Consider the following 19,720-nt stretch of genomic DNA (forward strand, 5'->3'; position numbering starts at 1 on the left):
GCTTCCCGGGGCGGGAAGGAGGGGGGCCTCTCCGCGGGGAGGGGTCGCGCGATGGGAATCGGGTCTGCTCTGCATCCCTGCGGGGAGGCGGGGCCAGGATTGGGCTCCTCCCCTTTCCCCGCCTTGAACTGCTCGGGTGGGGAGCCTGGAGCGATGGTGGGACTTTGTGCGCAGGCAGGGCTGGGTCTTTTTTTGGGGGGGGGTCCTAGAGGCTGCTGGGGGGGAACCAAAGGGCCTTTCGGGGTTCCCCCCTTGGGCGGGGGGGGAGGAGTGTGGAAGGCGGTGGGAAAAGGGCCTGGGTGCCCCTCCCCGTGGGAAAGGAGCGGCGGATTTTCCCACGCCTGGCAAGATTCCACCCTGGGGGGAGGGAGAAATCCTGGGATGTATAGAATATATACTGTCTGTATAGACTCTATAGGATGGGTAGAATGTCTATTGGAGGTTGGACTTCTCTCTCTCTCTCTCTCTCTCTCTCTCTCTCACACACACACACACACACACACACACACTTGTGACTGTATGATTTTAACTTTGTTGCTTGTATCCTAATGATTTTTTGACTGTTTCCTAAGTATGATTTGATTGCTTATTGTTTCCTATGATTATCATTAAGTGTTGTACCTGATGATGCTTGATGAATGTATCTTTTTTTTTATGGACACTGAGAGCATTTGCACCAAGACAGATTCCTTGTGTGTCCAATCACACTTGGCCAATGAAGCATTCATACACACACACACACACACACTCACCACAAATTGAGCAGTCCAACTTTAATGCTAACCAACCTAGCTGGGCTGCCCAGCGGCCTCCCTCTTCTGCCTCTGCAGGGACCCCAAAGGTGGTTTGCCCAGCCATCGCCCCAATGGGAAGAAACCAGGAGAAACTTTCAGCCCTTGAATTGTAAGGAAGCAGAGATGGAAAAGGGGCTTCTTTGGGGCTCCATTTGCCCCCAGCCCTTCTTTTCCCCAGGGGAGCAAACTTTGCTGGGAAGGGATCCAGGCAGCCCTGATCTTTAAGGAGGAGAGAAGTTCAAAGTTCTCAAATTGTTCAATGAAACTTTTTGCCTGAAGCCAAGTTCTCCAGCAGGGAAAGTTTCCATCATCCGGGTCAGGGAGAGAAGAGAGAAGCTGCCACAGACTCCCTGTCTCTGCCCAGAGTCTCCCGGGAGGATTCGGCCACAGAGCAGAGCTGAAACTTTGATCATAATTCTCCCTCTCAGGAGGGATCCCTGGATAAGTCAGCTGGTTCTTGCACTCAGAGTTGGTTGGGCCTTTCTCTGCAGGGAAATGAAAGGGAAATAATCCCTATGTGGTTCATAATGACGGAGGCAGAGATTGAATTAAATCCGTCATCTGGAATTGAGAGGTTTGGGAGCTTCATTCTTGAAATTGGCCCCAGAGGGAATACACGGCACCTGTGGATGAAGACAAAAAAAATAAGTGTGACATTTGTTGGAATCGTGGTTAAAGAGACAATCCCGGGAGACAGTTAATGTCTGAGCATGTCACAGGTGTGAAATTGAAGCAACATTTTCTTTATTTGGAAAACAGATGCTCAGTGACACCTTCACAAAGGGGTTGATGTAACAGTGTGGCCAGATTCCAAGAATAAAATGAACTTTAATGAAAAACTAGTTATCAGAACTTTGCATAGTTGAAAAAAATCACACCCAAAAACAAACACATGCACAGAGAGAGAGAAGTCAGAGACAACCAAGTGAAAAGAGATGGAGGAATCAAGGCAGCCTCTCACCCCATGTGGGGAAGGGAGGGAGGGAAGGGGAGCTCAGGAGCTTCGTGTTGCAGATGGAAAACAGACATGCAAAATCCTCTTTCAACCTCCTTCTTTGAGACCTGGGGATGCAGAAACCCATATCCCATGTTCCCCTGCCTCCCTTTCTTTTGTTTTAATAATTTTTTTATTTTTGTATTTTAAAAAAACATCTCTTTTGGTGAACAGTGTGGTTCCAGGTTTTTACATTTCAATACAAAATGACCATAGTTACATATTCATCTTTCATGTTCAATTTCATATCGTATTATTACTTATTCCATTTTCCTTTAAATATTCTCAAATATTCTTATATTCATTACACTTATCCAATTCCAATTCATATCATAACTTATTTCATTTTTCTTTAAATATTCTCATATCTTGTTTTACAGTATTATCTAAGGTTCTTATTTCATTTCTATTTTCAGTACATATATTTACTTTTATCTGTCACATTTGCAATTTCATCACATACTATTATTCCATTCATTGTTCAATAGGTTCCATCCTAATTCTAATAATCCAGGTGTCCCCTTTAATTGCCAATCCGAGCTTGCCATCCCTTTGCCTTATACACTCCCCCAATTTATTCCCTTTAAATCATTATAAAGTTTTACCATAGTATAGTCATTTTTTAATTATCACATTCTACATTAATAACAATCTAACTACTACATATCACACATGTATTTATGTGTGTGTGTGTGTCAAATTCCGCATGGTATTTTTTTTCTCAATTACATTCTAAATTATCTATTTCAAAAATATTTATTCAATTAATTTTAGAAACTGATAATAGTCTTTCCATTACAATTCTCATCTCATTTTAACTTTATTCACTGCTTTATTAAATATAAATGAATATTCTTACAGTAAATTCCCATTTCCATATCTATTTCAATTAAATCTATGTCTGGTTTAACAATAATCCTTAAAAGAAAAATATCAGTTCCATTCTTTTCCATTTTTAAATCTATGTTCTTATATATCACGACATGTTACCTTGCAGAATCCCCCTTCCTGTTCTTCTTCTACCCATTGTCTCTCATTCTCCTGACTATATAATTTTTTTCATTGTTGTTTGCTTTCTACTTCCCATCATTTTCTGGTCCTTTCTCTTAATTCCCCCTTTTTCCTTTATAATTTCTCTCCATTTCTTATTCCAATTATTTATTTTATCCCCCTCCCTCTCTTGATTTCTCCTCTGTAATTCCGTCTTCTGCTGTTTCCTTTTCCTTTGTTTAATTTTCCAAACAATTCCCCCTTTAATTATCACATTAAACCTCACATTTTTAACTTTAATTCTTTTTTTCCTGTTTTAATGTTGTTCCACTTGTTCTTTAGGGCTGGTTTCCTCTTTATTTCACTCCTCCCCCTCTGTTTCTCTTTGTTCTTCTTTAATCTGCATTACCATTTCTAATTTTTGTAGTATAATGCTGTACATTTCCAAGCTTTCTTTCATCATTTCCTTCCTATTTTGTTGTTCCAATTTTATTTCCACACACATTTCTCCCATTTTGTACACTACTTCTTCTTTTATTTTCCTTTCTTTAATATTTATGTCCAATCCAATTGTCTAGTAGTTTATTGCAACCAGGGTCCTTTATATTAAATTTCAACAGTCAGTGTCCATAAATCTTTGTTTCCAGCTTCCTTCTGTTGATTTCTTTTCCAACTTTTTCCCAAAGTCACCAAATAATCCCAGGGCAATTTCTTCATGTATCTTTTTTCCCTTGTAATATTCTAGTATTTCACTTTTCAGGGTTTTTATTTTATTATAATGGAATTCCTTTTGTTTCCTTTCAAATTCCAATTTTAAAAAGACTTTTCAAAGAGTCACTGAAATTTTCCCTTTGCCATTAAGTGGCGGGCTCAGTTCTGTTTCCACGTTCCACCCTTTCTTTTCCCTTTTTCCCTTTTTAAACTTTCATTAATTTCATTAATTCCAGTTATTAGCTATTCTTTCTTTCTAACACGTTCAACTTCAGCGTTTAATTATGCCTATTTAGTGCCAAAATCCAAATAGTTCCCCTGCCTCTTTTTCCGATGTAGAGGCCAGGCAAGTCCTGGGAAGAGGGAAGCCCAAGTCCCATGTTCCACTGCCACTTTTTTTTCATACATGGGGCACTCAGGGGAAAGCAAAGCCCAGATCCATAGAGAGGGCTAGGAAAGAGGAAGGGATTTGAGGGAGGCCCCCATTTCTGGGAAGAGACTAACCTGATTTATGAGTCCCTGGTTGAATGCTGGGGGACGTAGCCCGGGGTTTCTCCAGCCTCACTTGGGCTCCGTGTCTTTCCAGGAGAAGCTCCTGTCAGAAAGAAGCCAAGCAGGACTTCCTGTTTGCGAGGCTTCGGCGGCGGCAGGGTTCCGCGATTCAGCGCGATCCCTGCCGGGCTCATCGACTAGGTTCCCCGATCCACTTGGATTTGGGGGATATAGCTGCCCTGTAGGGGCTGCTGAAGACAGGGGATCTGGAAAGGGGTAGGGGTGTCGCAGACCCCTCCCCAGCCAGCTAAACCCCTTTTCCCTAGGTGGAGGGAGCGGCGGTCAGCAATGGCCGCCTCAAAGAAACCTGCAGACGGATAAGAATGTGCAGGAGGAAGAGAATCGGAGAATCGTGAGAGTTGCCTATGGTCCGGGATAAAGTTGCTAAGCAAGGAACCTCCGGGGATCGGAGAACTGTTGGAGAAGTTGCTACATTGTTTCCAGAGAGAGTTACAAGCCGCGGATAGAACTCTTAAAGGGAAAGTTTTTTTTTTTTTCTTTTCACTCTCCTTCCTAACGTGACAGCTGTGGAACAGTAAGAGAAATCTGAAAATCCAGGTAATTAAACACTGAAGAGATAAGGATTTCTGAATGATTTTTTTCTTTCTTAAAAAAAAAAACTTTTAAAAATTTTTCTTTTTTTATGCTGTGAGTGGGAAGGGAGAGTGAAAGCTGGACTATAATTTGGAAATGAGGAGTATGCCTGGAATTTTAAGGAGATATAAATATTAACAAGGCTTCTGAAGATATATATTAAATGCAACTTTGTGATCCAATTTTAACACCAGAAAGAGAAATTGAGGAAGGAGAAGGTGCCTAAAGAAATGATCTACTTGGACTGCTTGGTGATTTTATTACTTTTGAAAATTATCTTTGATTAAAAACATCTGGGTGGTTGTTTGGGAAAACTTTTTCTCTTCACAATGACATCATTTGTGGATGATTTGGAACTTTTACGTCAAAAAATTCAAGAGGAAAAGCGAGAAGGGAAGGATGTTTTTGATACTCTGTGTCAGTATTTAGAAATGGCGGTTTATGCTTACGTGGAAGGGATTGAATACCAAGAAGATTTGGAGGAAGAAGAAGCCATCTTGGAGGAACAAGTCACTTTGGCTGGGCAAAGAAAGGAGAAGGAGAAAAAGGAAAAAGAGACTTTAAGATCTGTAAAAGCAATCCAAAAAAAAGAAAAATAAGATGAAAAGGAGGTATTATGTTAGAAAACTGCAGAGGGGAGGAAGCTGGAGAGGAAGAGAGGTGGAGAGACGAAGGGGTAATGAGGACAGAGAGAAGAACAAGCAAGGGAGAAAAGGGATGAGAGGCCTCAGTAGTAGAGAGCAAGAAACAAATCTTTTTTAGAGACAATGGGTAATCTTATTGATGAAGGGATTCTAAAGGTACACAAGATTGTTTTTTATATTTGTACTTAGAAATAACTTTTAGAAGGTTGGAAATAAAGTGTAATTTAAAATGTGGTAAAATATTCAATATAACTTAGTGAAATTGGTGTTAAGGAAAGGGGAACATTTTATGAAATAAAGATTGGAGATATGATGTGGGGGGGGGGAATAACTGTGGAAAATATAACTATTATTAAAAATATATAATATTAAATTGAATGGATAAAATGGTTAAGGTATAAAAGAATGTTGGGGAGAGGAGGAGAAGGAGGATTACCTTAATGAAATAATGATTTAAAATATGTGATGTGGGGGAGAATAATTGGAAAGTAGGTCCTCCCACAAATGTATGTTAATTAATTGAAAAGCAATGTGCTAAGTTTTTTATGTTATAAAAGAATATGAATATTAATGAATAGATTAGTTCTGGTAGTGATAATATTGTATAATTTTTGAATGTACCAAGCAGGATCCCAATGTAAGTTAGGTGTTTTATATTAAATATTATAAATGTAGAGGAAAGAGGTAAAGGCGTTATACTCCAATTAGTGGACAGGAGAAGTTTTATTTTTTATTTTAAGGAAGAAAGCAAATGGATAGCTGGAAATAAACAGACAAAGAATAATAAATATTATGATTTGAACTGAGATGAGATGAATAAAATAAAATTAAGAGAATTTAAGAGAGAAAAGAAACTATATATAAAAGTGAAGATGGTAATAAGATATGAATGATATATAAAATGAATATGAATTTGAAGTTGTGTCTGTATAAAGAGTTTTGACCCGGGATTGAGCAACCTTCAGAAAAGATGATTTTTTATTTTTTTTATGTTATGTCTTATGTTATATGTATTTGTGTTTGTTTTTAAAATTAATAAAACTTGTTTTAAAAAAAAAAGAAAGAAAGAAGCCAAGCAGGGCCGGGTCTTCAGAGGGGAATCCGGGGTTACCTGGGAGGGAGAGTGGGAGAGGGAGGGAGGGAGACACAGAGAAAGAAAGAAAACATATTCAGCAACCTGTGAGTTAGCCAAGTCTTGGTGCAGGGCTTTAACTCCTCACCTCAGGGAAAAAGGTAGACCAGCATTTTCCAAACTTGGAACTTGAAGATGAAGGGACTTTAATTCCGAGAATTCCCTGCCCAGCATGATGAAGCCCATGCATTATTGGGTGGGGAACTCTGGGGGTTGAAGTCCATTCCTCTTCAAGTTTGAAAAACACTCATGCAGACCAACCTCTCTCCACGCGTTGCCTCCATTTTGAGAAACAGCAGAGACCCCTGAAGAGACCCTCAGTCATTGGCCGGCTTGCAGAATGCAGAAAACGTGGTTTCTTATGGCCACCAGAAGTGAAACATGCCACCGTGAATTGGACTGACCCTCAATATCCCCTAAAGACCCGGATCGTGGTTTGGGAGCCATCCCAGCTGGTTCTGAGGCCACCCTGAGCCGCCCTGGAGCCAAGCCTGGGACGCCCTGCGAATCCGGCCCCTTCCTGGCCCTTCAGGCTCAGGCAGAGTCGCCCAAGCTCCCCGGATCCTGATTGAGGCTCTCCGGCTGCAAACCTCCTCCTCCTCCTCCGTGGCCGCTGCTCTCTGGCTGGGACCCCTGAGCCCCCTGGCTCCTCCCTGGGGGACGGAAGAGCCTCCGCTGGGCCTCCCTTTGGGCCTCTGCTCAGGGCACGGCTGGGGCTGAGGACGATGGTGGCTGGAGTCCAGGCCTTTGGGAGGCCCGCATGGGTACCCACTCGATCTGGGCAGGATAGAGATCCACCCAGAGGACCTGGGAAAAACCCTTGGGAAGCAGCCCCTCCCTCCTTCCTTCCTCCCAACGCCTGGCAGGAGGGAGAGAGAGAGGAAGCCGACCCAGAGAGGGTCACAGCCACGTTCTCCCTTTTTTTCTCGGTCTTGGGATTCGCCCCCAGCCTTTCTGCCCTGGGGAGCAGCAGCCCCAGTATCCTCAGGCCTGGCCTCACTGGGAATACTGGAAACCAGCATCCAGAACCATGTCTGTGGCTCCAAGCAGGAGAAAGAGCATCAAAGTCACCAGTTGATCCTCTGAACACCCAAATCTCTATCCAGGTTTGTCCAGACATTGGGGGGGATCACTGACACCCCCCTCCACCCCTAAAGCTGCCTCTCTGTCCCATTCCCATTGTCCCAACTTTTTTCCCTGAATGCCAAACTCTGATCTGGTTCACACATTCCGCCAACACCCGTTCGCTCAGCCTTAGTTTACTCCAAGTGTTGCAGCTGCTGAAAACCCCCAAGGAGCCAGAAATGGATCCTAGGAAAAGCTCGCATTCCTGTGTGCAGACAGGCTGAGTTGACCCTCCCCACATAGTTGATCTGTGGCAAATCTAGGTGATTCCACATAACGCCCTTAACCCAGGTTGATGGAAGAGAACTGCAATGTTGGCAATAGGTGCCAGGCCAAAACACATAAACCAGATGGTGGCATAGCGTGATGACCTGCTTCACGCATGAACACAGGACGGGGGAAGGTTCCCACCTGCCAGAATGCATGAAATGGAGTCAACCTATTTCAAAACTCCGTCCATATTTTCAGGGGCTCCAAGGACGAGACCCCCGCCCCTTAGAGGCTCCTTTGTGGGAAGGGAAGGGAGAAGGAAGCCGCTTTGAGACTGGTTCCCTCTAAAGCCCACCTCCTCTGCACCCCCAGGAAAGACTCAGGACCGGCTGTGGGCAAAGCCCGGCTGAGATGCACCCAGCTTGCTAAAACTGCTGCAGAAATGCCTGGAAACACCTGGATGCCCCCAGCAACAGCCGAGAACTTGTCCCACTCAAGGCAGCCCAGGAAAGAGGGTTCCTTCCTTCCCAAAGCAGGTGAAAGAGGACTCAAACTCCCATGATGCTCAAAGGAGTTGGGCTCACTCAGCTCAATGGATCTGAGCCCCTGAAGCCACCTGGAGGGACCTTCACCCAATCCCCTTGCAGGGACTCTGCCTGGGGTCCTGCAACGGGGACTGAGGGGCCCCACCAGTGCTGGGCTTGGCTGGAGGGCCAGGTCCAATCCTGAGCCCCCAAAAGGCAGCGGAAGCCCCGTGAATCTCCCAAGAGACTCTCCTCCGGCCTCGGCCCTTCCTTCTGGCCTGGACCAAGCTGGGTCGGCTCCACACAACCCCTGACCCCTGCAGGAACAGCAGCCCCCACCTGCCAGGTGCAAAGCTGGCACACCAGACTCGGATCCTTGCAAGAGATGCAACCTGGGGACCCTCACCCCCTTCACTCCCCACCTGCCCTGGGCCCCCATGGGGCAGATCCCCCCACCTGCCCTGCAAGGCCCGAGGGAGCCCTCTCCACGGGGCGCCCCACTTCCCAAGGCAGGAGGAGGAAGAAGCCCCTGGCTGTCCCCGGGGGAAATTGGCAGCAGGGGCCCAGGCTGACCTCCCCTCCCCCCTGGACCCCACCAGCCCCACCTGGCCTGCAGGTGCCCAAGGCTCACCTTGGAGCTCTACCTGTCCCCCACCTGTGATGTCAGAGCCGTTCTCCCTCCCAGCCAATCCCAAGGAGGGCCCCTCCCTCAGAGGCGGGCTTTCTGACAGCACCTCAGCTGCCCAGACTAGATTGGGGGGGGCTCCCCCTGCCTCCCTCTTCCCCAGCCCCCCTCCCTCCCTGCCCTCACTAGGGAGGGGGTGGACCCCCTGCAGACCCTACCCCCCCCCGGCCCTGCAGGACCCCTCCATGTCCCCTCCTTACAGCAAAGCTGACAAAGCCCCCTGCCAAACCCTCTCCGAATCCAGCCCGTTGGAGGCCGCTTGACCGGCAAGGAGGAAGCCAGGCCCAGAGAGGCCCCTCAGCCTCGGCCAGATGGTTGGGAAGGTGGTCTGGAAGCCCCCAGGGGAGGCCGGCCCAGATATCTTGGCCAGGCTGCTCAGAAGCCATTGCCATTGCCTCTTTCCCAGGGCTCCGAGAGAGCGGCTGGCCCAGAGCCTCCTAGCTGGCTTGGTGCCCCAGGCAGGACTGGAACTCAGCCGTCCCCCCGGATTGAAGCCCCACTCACCCAACCGACACCTCTAGCATCCATATGACCCTCCGAACCCGGTCTCTTCCCCAGGGGCCACATTCACACATGTACCTCTTAACCATGGTTTGTTTCCTGAGGTTGAACCTGTTGGCCAAGAAGTCAGTGGATGATGGAGACTCGGAAGGAGATGAATTCCTGGAAGAGAAGCTGAACAAGTGGAGATACACAGGCCGGCCTCGACTTACAACCATTCATTTAGTGACCGATTCAAGTTACAACTGCACTGAGAAATGGGACTTAGGACCATTTTTCACAGTTAATGACCCTTGCAGCATCAAATGCAGAGATCAGAATTCAGGTGCTTGGCCACAATTTCATGTTTATGACCGTCATGGCTGCGTCTCAAGTCACGTGGTCCCATTTTGCGACCTTCTGACAAGCAAAGTCAGATTCACTTAACAACCGGGTTCTTAACTTATTAACTGCAATGATTCACTTAATGACTGTGGCAGGAAAGGTCATAAAAAGGGGCAAAACTCACTTGGCAGATGTCTCCCTTAACGACAGAAATGTTCGGCTCAGTTGTGGTCATAAGTCAAGGACTCCCTGTGTTGGGTACCCTTTTCTTCTGGCGAGGACCCCGTTCACACAACACGCTTGACCAGGCCGGGGTCCTCGCAGCCCTCCAGAGAGAAGCCAGAGGTCCACGTGGAGCCTCCTCAGGGCCTGTGAGAAACCCTGGATGACCACAGCCCCCCTCCTCCCCTCCTCTGGGGTCTCCCTGGGACAAACCCAGAAGTTGGGGTGGGCTCATTCCTGACCCAGGAGGGGCTTCCTCCCCTCTGGGCCTCACCCGGCTTCGGTCAGACACGGCTGGGAACCTCCTGAAGGAGAAGAGAGTCTCATTGCACATCAACCTGGCCCTGAACAGCCACAGCTTGAACCCGGAGCCACCCAGGATCTGGTCTGCAGGCCCTGAGAGCAGAATCTGAGGGAGGTTCAGGGGGAGAACTTCCAAGCGGTGGACCTGGGATACGGGCCTTCCTCTGCTCCTCCCTGCCAGGGTGGGCCTGCCTGTCCCTTCAGTTCCCCCCCACACTCAGCCCCACACAGTTCCCCCTTCTGGGCCAAGAAGTCCATATTAATGTCCCCCCCAGTGAAGAAACATCCTCCCTGAACAACGGATGCAACTAAACCCGGAACAAAGGAGTTCCAACAACACCTTCAAACCCCTTGGAGGTTTTTTTGGTATAGAAAGTCTCGGCCCCAGAAATTGGGAAGGTCAGAGAGATCCCTCCCTCCCAGTAGAAGATCCCCACAACAGAGGAAGAGCCACCAGATCTCCAGAAATCCTGTTGCTAGAAATCAGGTTGCACCATCCACCACACTGTGGCCATCACCGCCATCTTTGTAGGGTTTCCCTGTGATAAGATGGGTGGCCAGTAAATTGGATGGATGGATGGATGGGTAGATATTTAGATAGATAGATAGATAGATAGATAGATAGATAGATAGATAGATAGATAGATAGATAGATAGATAGATAGATAGATAGATAGATAGATAGACAGATAGACAGATAGATAGACAGATAGATAGATAGATAGATAGATAGATAGATAGATAGATAGATAGATAGATGGATAGATGGATAGATAGATGATAGATAGATGATAGATAGATAGATAGATAGATAGATAGATAGATAGATAGATAGATAGATAGATAGACGGACAGACAGACAGACAGACAGACAGATAGATAGATATGGATGGGTGGGTAGATATAGATAGATGATAGATAGAGATATAAAGATAGAGATAGATATGGATGGATAAATAGAGAGATAGGTAGGTAGGTAGGTAGGTAGATAGATAGATATATGGATGGGTAGATATAGATAGATGATAGAGATAGATATGGATGGATAAATAGATAGATAGATAGATAGATAGATAGATAGATAGATAGATAGATAGATAGATAGATAGACAGACAGATAGATATCAATTGATAGATCTCGGCTGCAGACTTTACAGTCCATTCTTTATTTAAAAAACTAAGAAACATCACAATGTAAAGAATCTTGGTGTATTATAAGGAACATTTTAAGATAACACAGGAATGACAAGAAAATAAAAATAAAAATTTCCATCCATTCTATAACTTTCTCCCTATTTACCCAATGATCTAGTCCACAAGTTGTCACTTTCCTGCTTCTTAATGAGCTCTTATTCCAAAATGAATATTGCTAGAAAAGATGGGAAATGAAATTTCATTTCAGGTACAAGCAATTTTAAAATCGGCTGCAATTAAGATCAATATATAGGATTATGACATAGAACAAAATTCCAAATACTCTTAACCTTGGGCAGAGATCAAGGGTGCCGATTGTCATTAGAAGACAGGCAACACTAGAGTTAAATGGCATTAACTTAGAAATGGCACCAAACTCCACAGCTCTGGGTGACCTTCCCCAGCAATCTCTGGAGACAAGAGGCCATGTTGAAGGACAGCAGAAGTCAATTTCCTGAGTGCTGAACTCTCTTCCCCAGCATCACTTTCTGGACTTGCCCTGACAGGAAGGAAGGACCACAACCACAACAGAACAATGATCCCAGGGGTGTATCTGTAATTTTTACTAACATGTTTTATTCCAGCCTCTCCTCTGCAGATGGAGCCCGGAAAAAGTTCAGGATCCCAAAGGAGAAGTTGCTTCTTGCTGTAATTATGACCTTTGAGACCTGTGATGCTATATCTCCAGTTTTTGACTTTGATGTAGGCATTAGACTGAAGCCACATGCAAAGGATCTTGTATCAGAAAAGGATAAATTCCTTGGGTGAAGCTCTCTGGGACCAAGTTTTGGGACAGGTACAGGCTCTGCTCTTGATTGCACCTTTCTCTCCTTTGCAGATGAAACTGAGTGATTCTCTGTTTAGATCAGGAAAACCACTGGCACTTCTCAGAGTCTTTGCATTTTTCCAACTGTTCCTGTTGTTTGTGTTAGAAACAGGAAGTGGATTGATTAATGCCATGAATTATGGACCTCCTTCTTCTGCTTCTGCTGGTGTCCCCATCAATCTGTGGGAAGCTGAGAAGGAAATGCCCATTGAGTTTGGAGCACCAGGATGGAAAAGGTTCATGGAGCTTTTACAGGCCTGGAGACCATCTCATTGGTGTGGTCACAACTGCATCATTTATGTCACCTATAATGTGGCCTTTCAACAGCCCTCCTTCCATACCTTATCCTTCGTAAGTCATGCAGGGTGATGGAGTTGCACTCCCTCCATGTGCAATTCTAACACTCCTTTTCTTCTTATTTCACTTATTTTTGTACCACAGGACCTGTCTAATTTCCTGAATGATTGTTATTTCCATGGCTTCCCTCTTTTGCTTTATTTTTCTTTATTCCTGTCAAGCAAGAGACCCTACACCATTTCTGACAGATGGCAGTCCAATCTCTTCTTGAAGGTCTCAAGCGATGGCGCTCCCACAACTTCCTGAGGGAACTTCTGTTCTACTGGCTGATTGTTCTCACTGTCAGAAAGTTTCTCCTTATTTCCAGGTTGAATCTCTCCTTGATCAGTTTCCATCCATTATTCCTTGCCTGGTCTACAGGCGCTTTAGAAAATAGCTTGACCCCTTCCTCCCTGTGGCAGCCCCTCAAATATTGGAAGACCGCTATCATGTCTCCCCTGGTCCTTCTCTTTACTAGACTAGCCAAGCCCAGTTCCTGCAACTGTTCATTGTATGTTTTAGTCTCCGGTCCCCTAATCATCCTGGTTGCTCTTCTCTGTACTCTTTCTACAGTCTCAACATCTTTTTTGTAATCTGGTGAACAAAACTGGATGCAGTACTCTAGGTGTGGTCTTACTAAGGCTGTATAGTGTGGTATTAGTACCTCCCTTGATCTAGATTTTATCCCTCTGTTAATCCAATTTAAGATTGCATTACAATTTAGGATTGCATTAGCTTTTTTGGCTGCTGCTGCACACTGCTGGCTCATCTTTAACAATCTTTAATCTTTAACTTACTGGTTGTCCACTAAGACTCCAGGATCCCTCTCACAGTTACTGCTATTGAGCCTGGTTTCACCCAGTCTATAGGTGTACTTTGGGTTTTTCTTGCCTAAGTGTAGGACTTTACTTTCCTCTACATTGAATTTCATTTAGTTAGATATGGCCCAGTGTTCTAGTCCATCAAGATCCATCTGAATCTTGAGGCTATCTTCTTGGGTGTTAGCTATTCCTAGATCATTGGATTTGGATCAATGTTGGCCTAAGGCTTACCAGGTTTGTGAAGGATTATATATTTTAAAAGTATTTGTTGTTGCTGATCACTATAACATGAACATTATTTTTACAATAGGGAGATCTCTGATTTAAAAATTTCCCTACAATTAATTTTTGCCATTCAAATGGTCAGCAAGAATTCCCAGCTCCTGCACAATCTCACACTTGGTTACAACTTCCATGACAACTATATAAGCACCTTCCGCACTTCAGATGCCTTGCTGGACATGCTCTCCACTGGAGACATCAATGTCCCCAACTACGGCTGTGGGAGGAAGGAGAACCTCCTGGCTTTGATTGATGCAGCTAACAGGGACATCTCCATCCAGATGTCAACGTTTGTAGGCACCTACAAAGTCCCACAGGTTTGTGTGTGTTTTTCTCTATCTAAGGTGAGTGGGGTGGTGCGGATGAACAACAGATCCAATATCTTCATAGAATTCAAGAGCTGTTTTTCAGAATATTAGGGAACATATCAACTATGTTTTAGTCTATTATGTTCATCTTCAACTTGACCATTTAAGGCCTGAAGAGCCATAAGGTCCCTATAGAGGATATTCTACTGAATATTCTACTATTGAAAAACTATCCAGGTTTTGAGGTCCTCCATTAGCATATTCATTTTCACATATCAATAATATCTGCCTTATCCAATTGGAATCAAGTTGGCAATAGTCCTGTCTATGTATAAAAAAATATTCAGACCAAGAAGAGTATCTTTGGGATGGATAAAAGGAGTTCAGCTCCTGCCCTCATAGATAATTGTTAATGTACACAATTTCTGCTTTGTATAAATTCAGGGTATATAATTATTGGGTTAAAATTAAAGTGATGAAACAGACATAGTCCCCAAACAGACAAAATTTCAATTAAACACTTATTGGATTGTACAACTGTCAATTTGTGTTAGCAGTTGTGGTCTCTTAGTCTCTTGTACATCTAGAGAAGAAGCTGAAAAATTGCTTCACAAAGAATATGGGATATAGAAGCTGAGAAAGAGGTTTTAGTACTCAAAAATAGCATATAATATAGCCCTATATCTTAGATCCAGACATTTTATCTAACATCTGCTAATTTGAATGTAACTGTTGAAATTGTATGGGTGACACAGAAATTTACATTGCATTTTTATTGTTTTTTTTTTTTTTGGTTTAATATGATTTTGCGTTTCTTTTTTATATACAATCTTGTTAATATTCTGTCTTAAATATTTTAAACTGCGACTAAGGAACAAACTATTCTTATATATTAATCAAAACAAAATTGGGTTTGTCAATAAGTAATATTTTGGAGTTGATCTGGACCACATTATAACACAGCATTCTTCATTACTTTTTCAGATCACTGCTCTAATTCCTTTAGAAGCTCTGAGTGATAAAAGGAGATTCCCTTTTTTCCACTCATTTCTCCCCAAAGAAGGATTCCACTACCCAGCAATTGTCCAGCTGCTCCTCCATTTCAGATGGACCCTGATTGGCCTCTTTGCTTCAGACACAGAGAAGGGAGAGAATTTCATGAGGACTTTCCCTCCGATGCTTGTCAGGAATGGAATTTGTGTGGTTATATCACAACGATTCACAACAACTGGACAAACAGCACCCCTCAGGGAGGCCCTCTCTAAGTGGAGACAAATCAATGTCTTTGTCCACTTCATAGAATATGATTCCATCTGGAAAAGAATTCTTCCTTTCCATGTAGCACTTTTGCATTTGCCAGGACCCATTGAAGGGAAAGTCTGGATCCTCACAAATCTTGCAGGGTATACAATACAGAAGGACATACTTCTCAAATACATCCATAGTATTTGGAACTTTGGTTATCTGAGAAAAAAAAGGCCAGAGGATGCTGCCTTTGAACCCTATTTCTTTGTGGAAGATCAGTTTCAAGATCATTATTTCCGCTGTTCCCTTTCCAAGCACATCTTTTCTGTCAAAGGCCGCAGAAGATGCACCCAGAAAGCCCCACTGGAGACCCAGGAGAAAAGGAACAGGAAACGGATCATAACTACCGGTCATTGGTACAGTGTCATGAAGACTTTGGCCCAGGCCATGAATGCCACTTATTCCTCCAGATCGAGGAGGGGAAGGAAGGAGGGAGAAAAGAGGTTGGGGGCTCCGAGGCTGCATCCGTGGCAGGTATGAGGGGTCCCGATAGGGATCCATTAATCTGAGATCCTTTGGAGAAGGAACCCAAAGGAGAAGGAGGGGAACATCTCAACCTTCTTGTGCTGCAAAAGGTCAAGAGATTTGCACCATCTAATTGCTCCTGTTTGACGCTCCGGAATATCAGGGAGCAGATCTGAAGTTTCTGTCTAGCCTCTGTTGGAAGAAATCTCCTTCTGGGTTCAGTTCCAGGTGGGGAAGAAAGACGCTGGAAACATGGTGACTGCTTGGAAGATGGTTTAATGGTGGACAGGAGCACATGCCTTGGTTGAGGAAAGAAGGGCTGAGATGCTGAGAGTGCAACTGTTTGATGCCCTCTGTTGGGATTTGAATTTGAGCTTGTATTCTGATCGGTTGTCAGACTCCCATGGGGCCATGCAGGGGCAACTCTGTGGGCTGTCCTGAGTCCCAGGCTTGGTTGAGCCTGGCTGGATGATGGTGATGTAATGAAAGGGCTTTGGGCAATTCCTATAGAGCTTTACCTGGAGTAGATCTTTGTTATGTAAAATAGACTGCCCTAGGCCAGAGTAATGGTCCATTAGCAAGGTGGGGGGGCTGAGTTTCAGGCTCTCTGACTTTCTACTTTTCTTTTAGGGAAATGTATTGTGTCTTTTTAGTATATCCTAAAATATTTTATTTTCCTAGGAATGAGAAGGGTTTTAACTCCCCAACACCTTTTCAGTCATTGGAAGAGTGTTGAATCCTCCCTTGTCCAACTGAGAGCTTTTGCAAGTTGGAGAAACTGCTCTCATAATCTCCTCCTTGTCTTCTCTCAAGACTCAGTTTCAGGTTGCAGTCAAGTACGATTTTGAGATTGTTTTCATAAACATGTATTTATTTACAAATAACTCAAGATGGCAAATGTCTCCAACACAGCTTCCTCCTTCATCCAGTCCACTTTTAGTACAGTCAGAGACCAGCATTACAATTAATAATAATAATAATGGAGAAAAATAAAAATAAACAACAGTCAATGGGCAGTTACGGTCTGCCTAAAGCTGAGTCATGTGTGAATATGTGGCAATATAAATGTCCTACATAAATAAATACATAATTTTGTGTTACGGCAGAACGGAATTTGGCCCCATTCAGAGAAACTTTCTCTCTTTCTTTCTTTTCTTTTTTCTATCTCTCTTTCTCTCCCTCTTTCTTTCTTGCTCTTTCTTTCTTTCTTTTCTTGCCCCCCCCCCGCTCTCTCTCTCTCTCTCTCTCTCTCACACACACACACACACACACACACAGACACAGAGAGTGGGGGAGAGAGAGGGGAAGATAGAGACCCAGCCTCTTCGCTATCACCCACTGTCCCCCTTACCTTCTCAGGCCAGGCAAGGGAGGGGAGGGTGAGGGGGAGGACCAACCTGCTTCAGGCAAGGTGAAGAGGCGTCAACCAAGCACGGGAGACTAGAAGCCCGGGAATGGTGGCTCCCGGCTCACCTGGCCTGAGGGGCTCCTGCAGGCATATCACGACAAGGGGGGTGAAAAGACCCGGGACATCTGCCCACCCACCTGCTGGCTGGCCGGGCCGGGCTGGACTGGAGGAGGCGCATCCACTGGGAGAAGTAAGAAAACGTGATCCTGGAGGGCGGGCAGGCAGGCAGATGTCCCAGGGCTGCTGCACATGCGCACTGCATTAGTAGCACACGCACTGCTGCACACACAGTGCGCATGTGCAACAGCCATGGGACATCTGCCCAATCTGCGCCACAGCCACCACGTGGTAGGGAAAGCTAGGAGAGCGACTGGGACAAGCGGGCGACCCGGTTTGGGGGTGTGGCCAACCAGGGGTCACCACTGGTTCACCTGAGCCGGTGAGAACCGGTTGAATACCACCTCTGCGTGAGCTGCAGTTCGAGTGGCCCCTTGTCCACAGGGCCCCAGTCTCAGCTCAGGCGCTCTTTCTTTGTATCGGCCCCCTGAAACGGCTCTGGGAACTCCGTTGCAGCTCTCGGAGGTTAATTCCCTTTGGACTTTTGGCAGGGTTATTCGATATAAATATCTTGTTGCTCTAAAGGCTGCTCAAATAAACATTCTTGGGAAGAGCAGCCCCATCTTGTTGGATTTCCAGATCTTTGAGGCCTTATTTGAGTTCACTAAGTGCACTAACTCATCCCCCATCATTAAAAGCCCTTCCCTGCAGAAGCCACGGGGGCTGAGTACCAATGAGTAGTTGTGTGTTCATTTTCCCCACAACAACAACCCTGTGAGTTGAGTTGGGCTGAGAGACTGGCCCCAAATCCCCCAGCCTGCTTCATGACCAAGGCGGGTCTTGAACTCACAGCCTCTTGCTTTCTACTTCGGAGGCTTAACCAGTAGACCAAACTGGCTCCCTTATATACTTATCAAGCTTGGCACAATCCTTCATCCAGTGCATCATTAATGTTCTTATATGAGACACTATAATTTATCAAATCCTAAAACCCAGATAGTTTTCTACTGCTTTTGAGTCATACAGTTGTTTCTAGGAGGAAATCATAAATATTTTTCTAGAAAGTTGGTAATGTTTAAATAACATAAAAATATATTTGCCTGAGAATTATAAATCTTGTATAATAGTGATTTATCAAACCTATTATATTAATGACAACATAGAAAAATTGATTAATTTTATAATGTTATATTTTCCCACTTTTATGACAAAGATTAAAAAAACTAAAGATTATTTGAGTACCATTTTAAAACCAGTTTTTATCCACTTAATTATCATACCATCCACCCCTCACTTAACTGGGTTTCTGATCACATCACAAAATTGTTTGTTACTCTTTCCTGAGATCGAGTTATATCAGCAGTATTTCCATAATGTATTTTGGAAATGAAATAATATGTGAGGATGGCTTGCATAGAGCATATCCCCCCTCTTTCCCACAACCCATTTAGAAAGGGCAGTGATAGGAGGGAATGACTTTTGGGGGGTGGAGGAGAGATTCTGCCTGGGGAAGAAGCAGATAAGAGGAGGACACCTACAGCTGCATAAAAAAAGGGTCGGTGGGAGATTTGTACTTTCTGACTCCCCAAATCCTGTCAGTGCAGCATTACAGCAAAGTGGGCCTAGCTCAGGTTTCCGGTCTGGGCTTCCTGGGAGAGGATTACCCTGACAATTTTCTTCTTCAGAAATCCGTGTTTCTGATAACCAACCTGTTGCTTTCAGGGAGTTCATAAATCTCCTTTTTTCTGTTGTTCAACTATATTTTGTCAAAATCTATATTGTCAAAATATGATCAACAAATTTTTGTGAACTAATGAAGCATGTCTGTAAATTAGACTACAGAAGAAAGATTCAAATGTGAAAAAGCATCTGGGGCATCTGCTTTTAAAATTGCTGCCTGTTCCCATTCTAGTTCCATCCTTTCCTGGAGAAGAATGAGTTTCTCAATATTTCAGAGTTTAAACTCTACATGGACCCAAATGGAGAGGTAGCAGCAGATCTGTTCATTTCGGGCTACTTGGTTCTTCCCAGGGGTGATCTCAGGGAAGAGGTTCTGGCGTATTTTGAAAGACAGAGACTTTCTATCGACCAAGATGCTCTTTCACGGCTAAAGGTGCTCAACAAGGTAGGAGAAAGTTTGGTGTCTTTCCTCTGTTTTCCAAAGCCTGAGGTCCCATTTCAAGAGGGCTGATGCTATTCCCCAAAGGTGGTTGACCTTCACCGAGAACTGAATCTGGGCAGGAGAAACCGGATTTTTTCCCTTAGGCTGCTTGGGAGGCTTCAATATTGTTCCATTTTGTGGACCACGTACAATTAAGGGTCTCCATCAAACGGGTGAGAAACCCACAAGGGCTGGGGAATGTGTCACTAGTAGCTTCTGGTGGTTTCCTCCTTGTGCCCAGAAGAGCAATGG

At 44.6% G+C, this 19,720-nt stretch overlaps 1 protein-coding gene and 2 long non-coding RNA genes across 3 annotated transcripts; 1 reads left to right on the forward strand and 2 right to left on the reverse strand.

Annotated features, from left to right (window-relative positions):
* Positions 1-309: 309 nt before the first annotated feature.
* Positions 310-545, reverse strand: LOC148128431 (uncharacterized). The gene is made up of 2 exons (XR_015746410.1): positions 486-545; positions 310-447 (listed from the first exon to the last, which is right to left on the reverse strand). It is a non-coding gene; the product is annotated as an uncharacterized LOC148128431 (long non-coding RNA).
* A 1,811-nt stretch (positions 546-2,356) lies between these two features.
* LOC148128432 (uncharacterized) lies at positions 2,357-6,762 on the reverse strand. The gene is made up of 2 exons (XR_015746409.1): positions 6,657-6,762; positions 2,357-2,911 (listed from the first exon to the last, which is right to left on the reverse strand). It is a non-coding gene; the product is annotated as an uncharacterized LOC148128432 (long non-coding RNA).
* Positions 6,763-12,685: 5,923 nt separating this feature from the next.
* LOC148128433 (vomeronasal type-2 receptor 26-like) lies at positions 12,686-19,661 on the forward strand. Its single transcript, XM_087949099.1, has 3 exons — positions 12,686-14,081; positions 15,057-15,851; positions 19,220-19,661. Exons 1-3 carry the CDS (start codon positions 13,842-13,844, stop codon positions 19,496-19,498), a joined length of 1,314 nt encoding a protein of 437 aa, XP_087805225.1. The 5' UTR covers positions 12,686-13,841; the 3' UTR covers positions 19,499-19,661.
* The last annotated feature ends 59 nt before the right edge of the window (positions 19,662-19,720 follow it).

Source organism: Notechis scutatus, unplaced genomic scaffold (genome assembly GCF_049901735.1).
Source record: "Notechis scutatus isolate UNSWTSFEM ecotype Mainland unplaced genomic scaffold, rNotScu1.2 NSCUSCF92, whole genome shotgun sequence".
In the NCBI taxonomy this organism is placed as follows: domain Eukaryota; kingdom Metazoa; phylum Chordata; class Lepidosauria; order Squamata; family Elapidae; genus Notechis; species Notechis scutatus.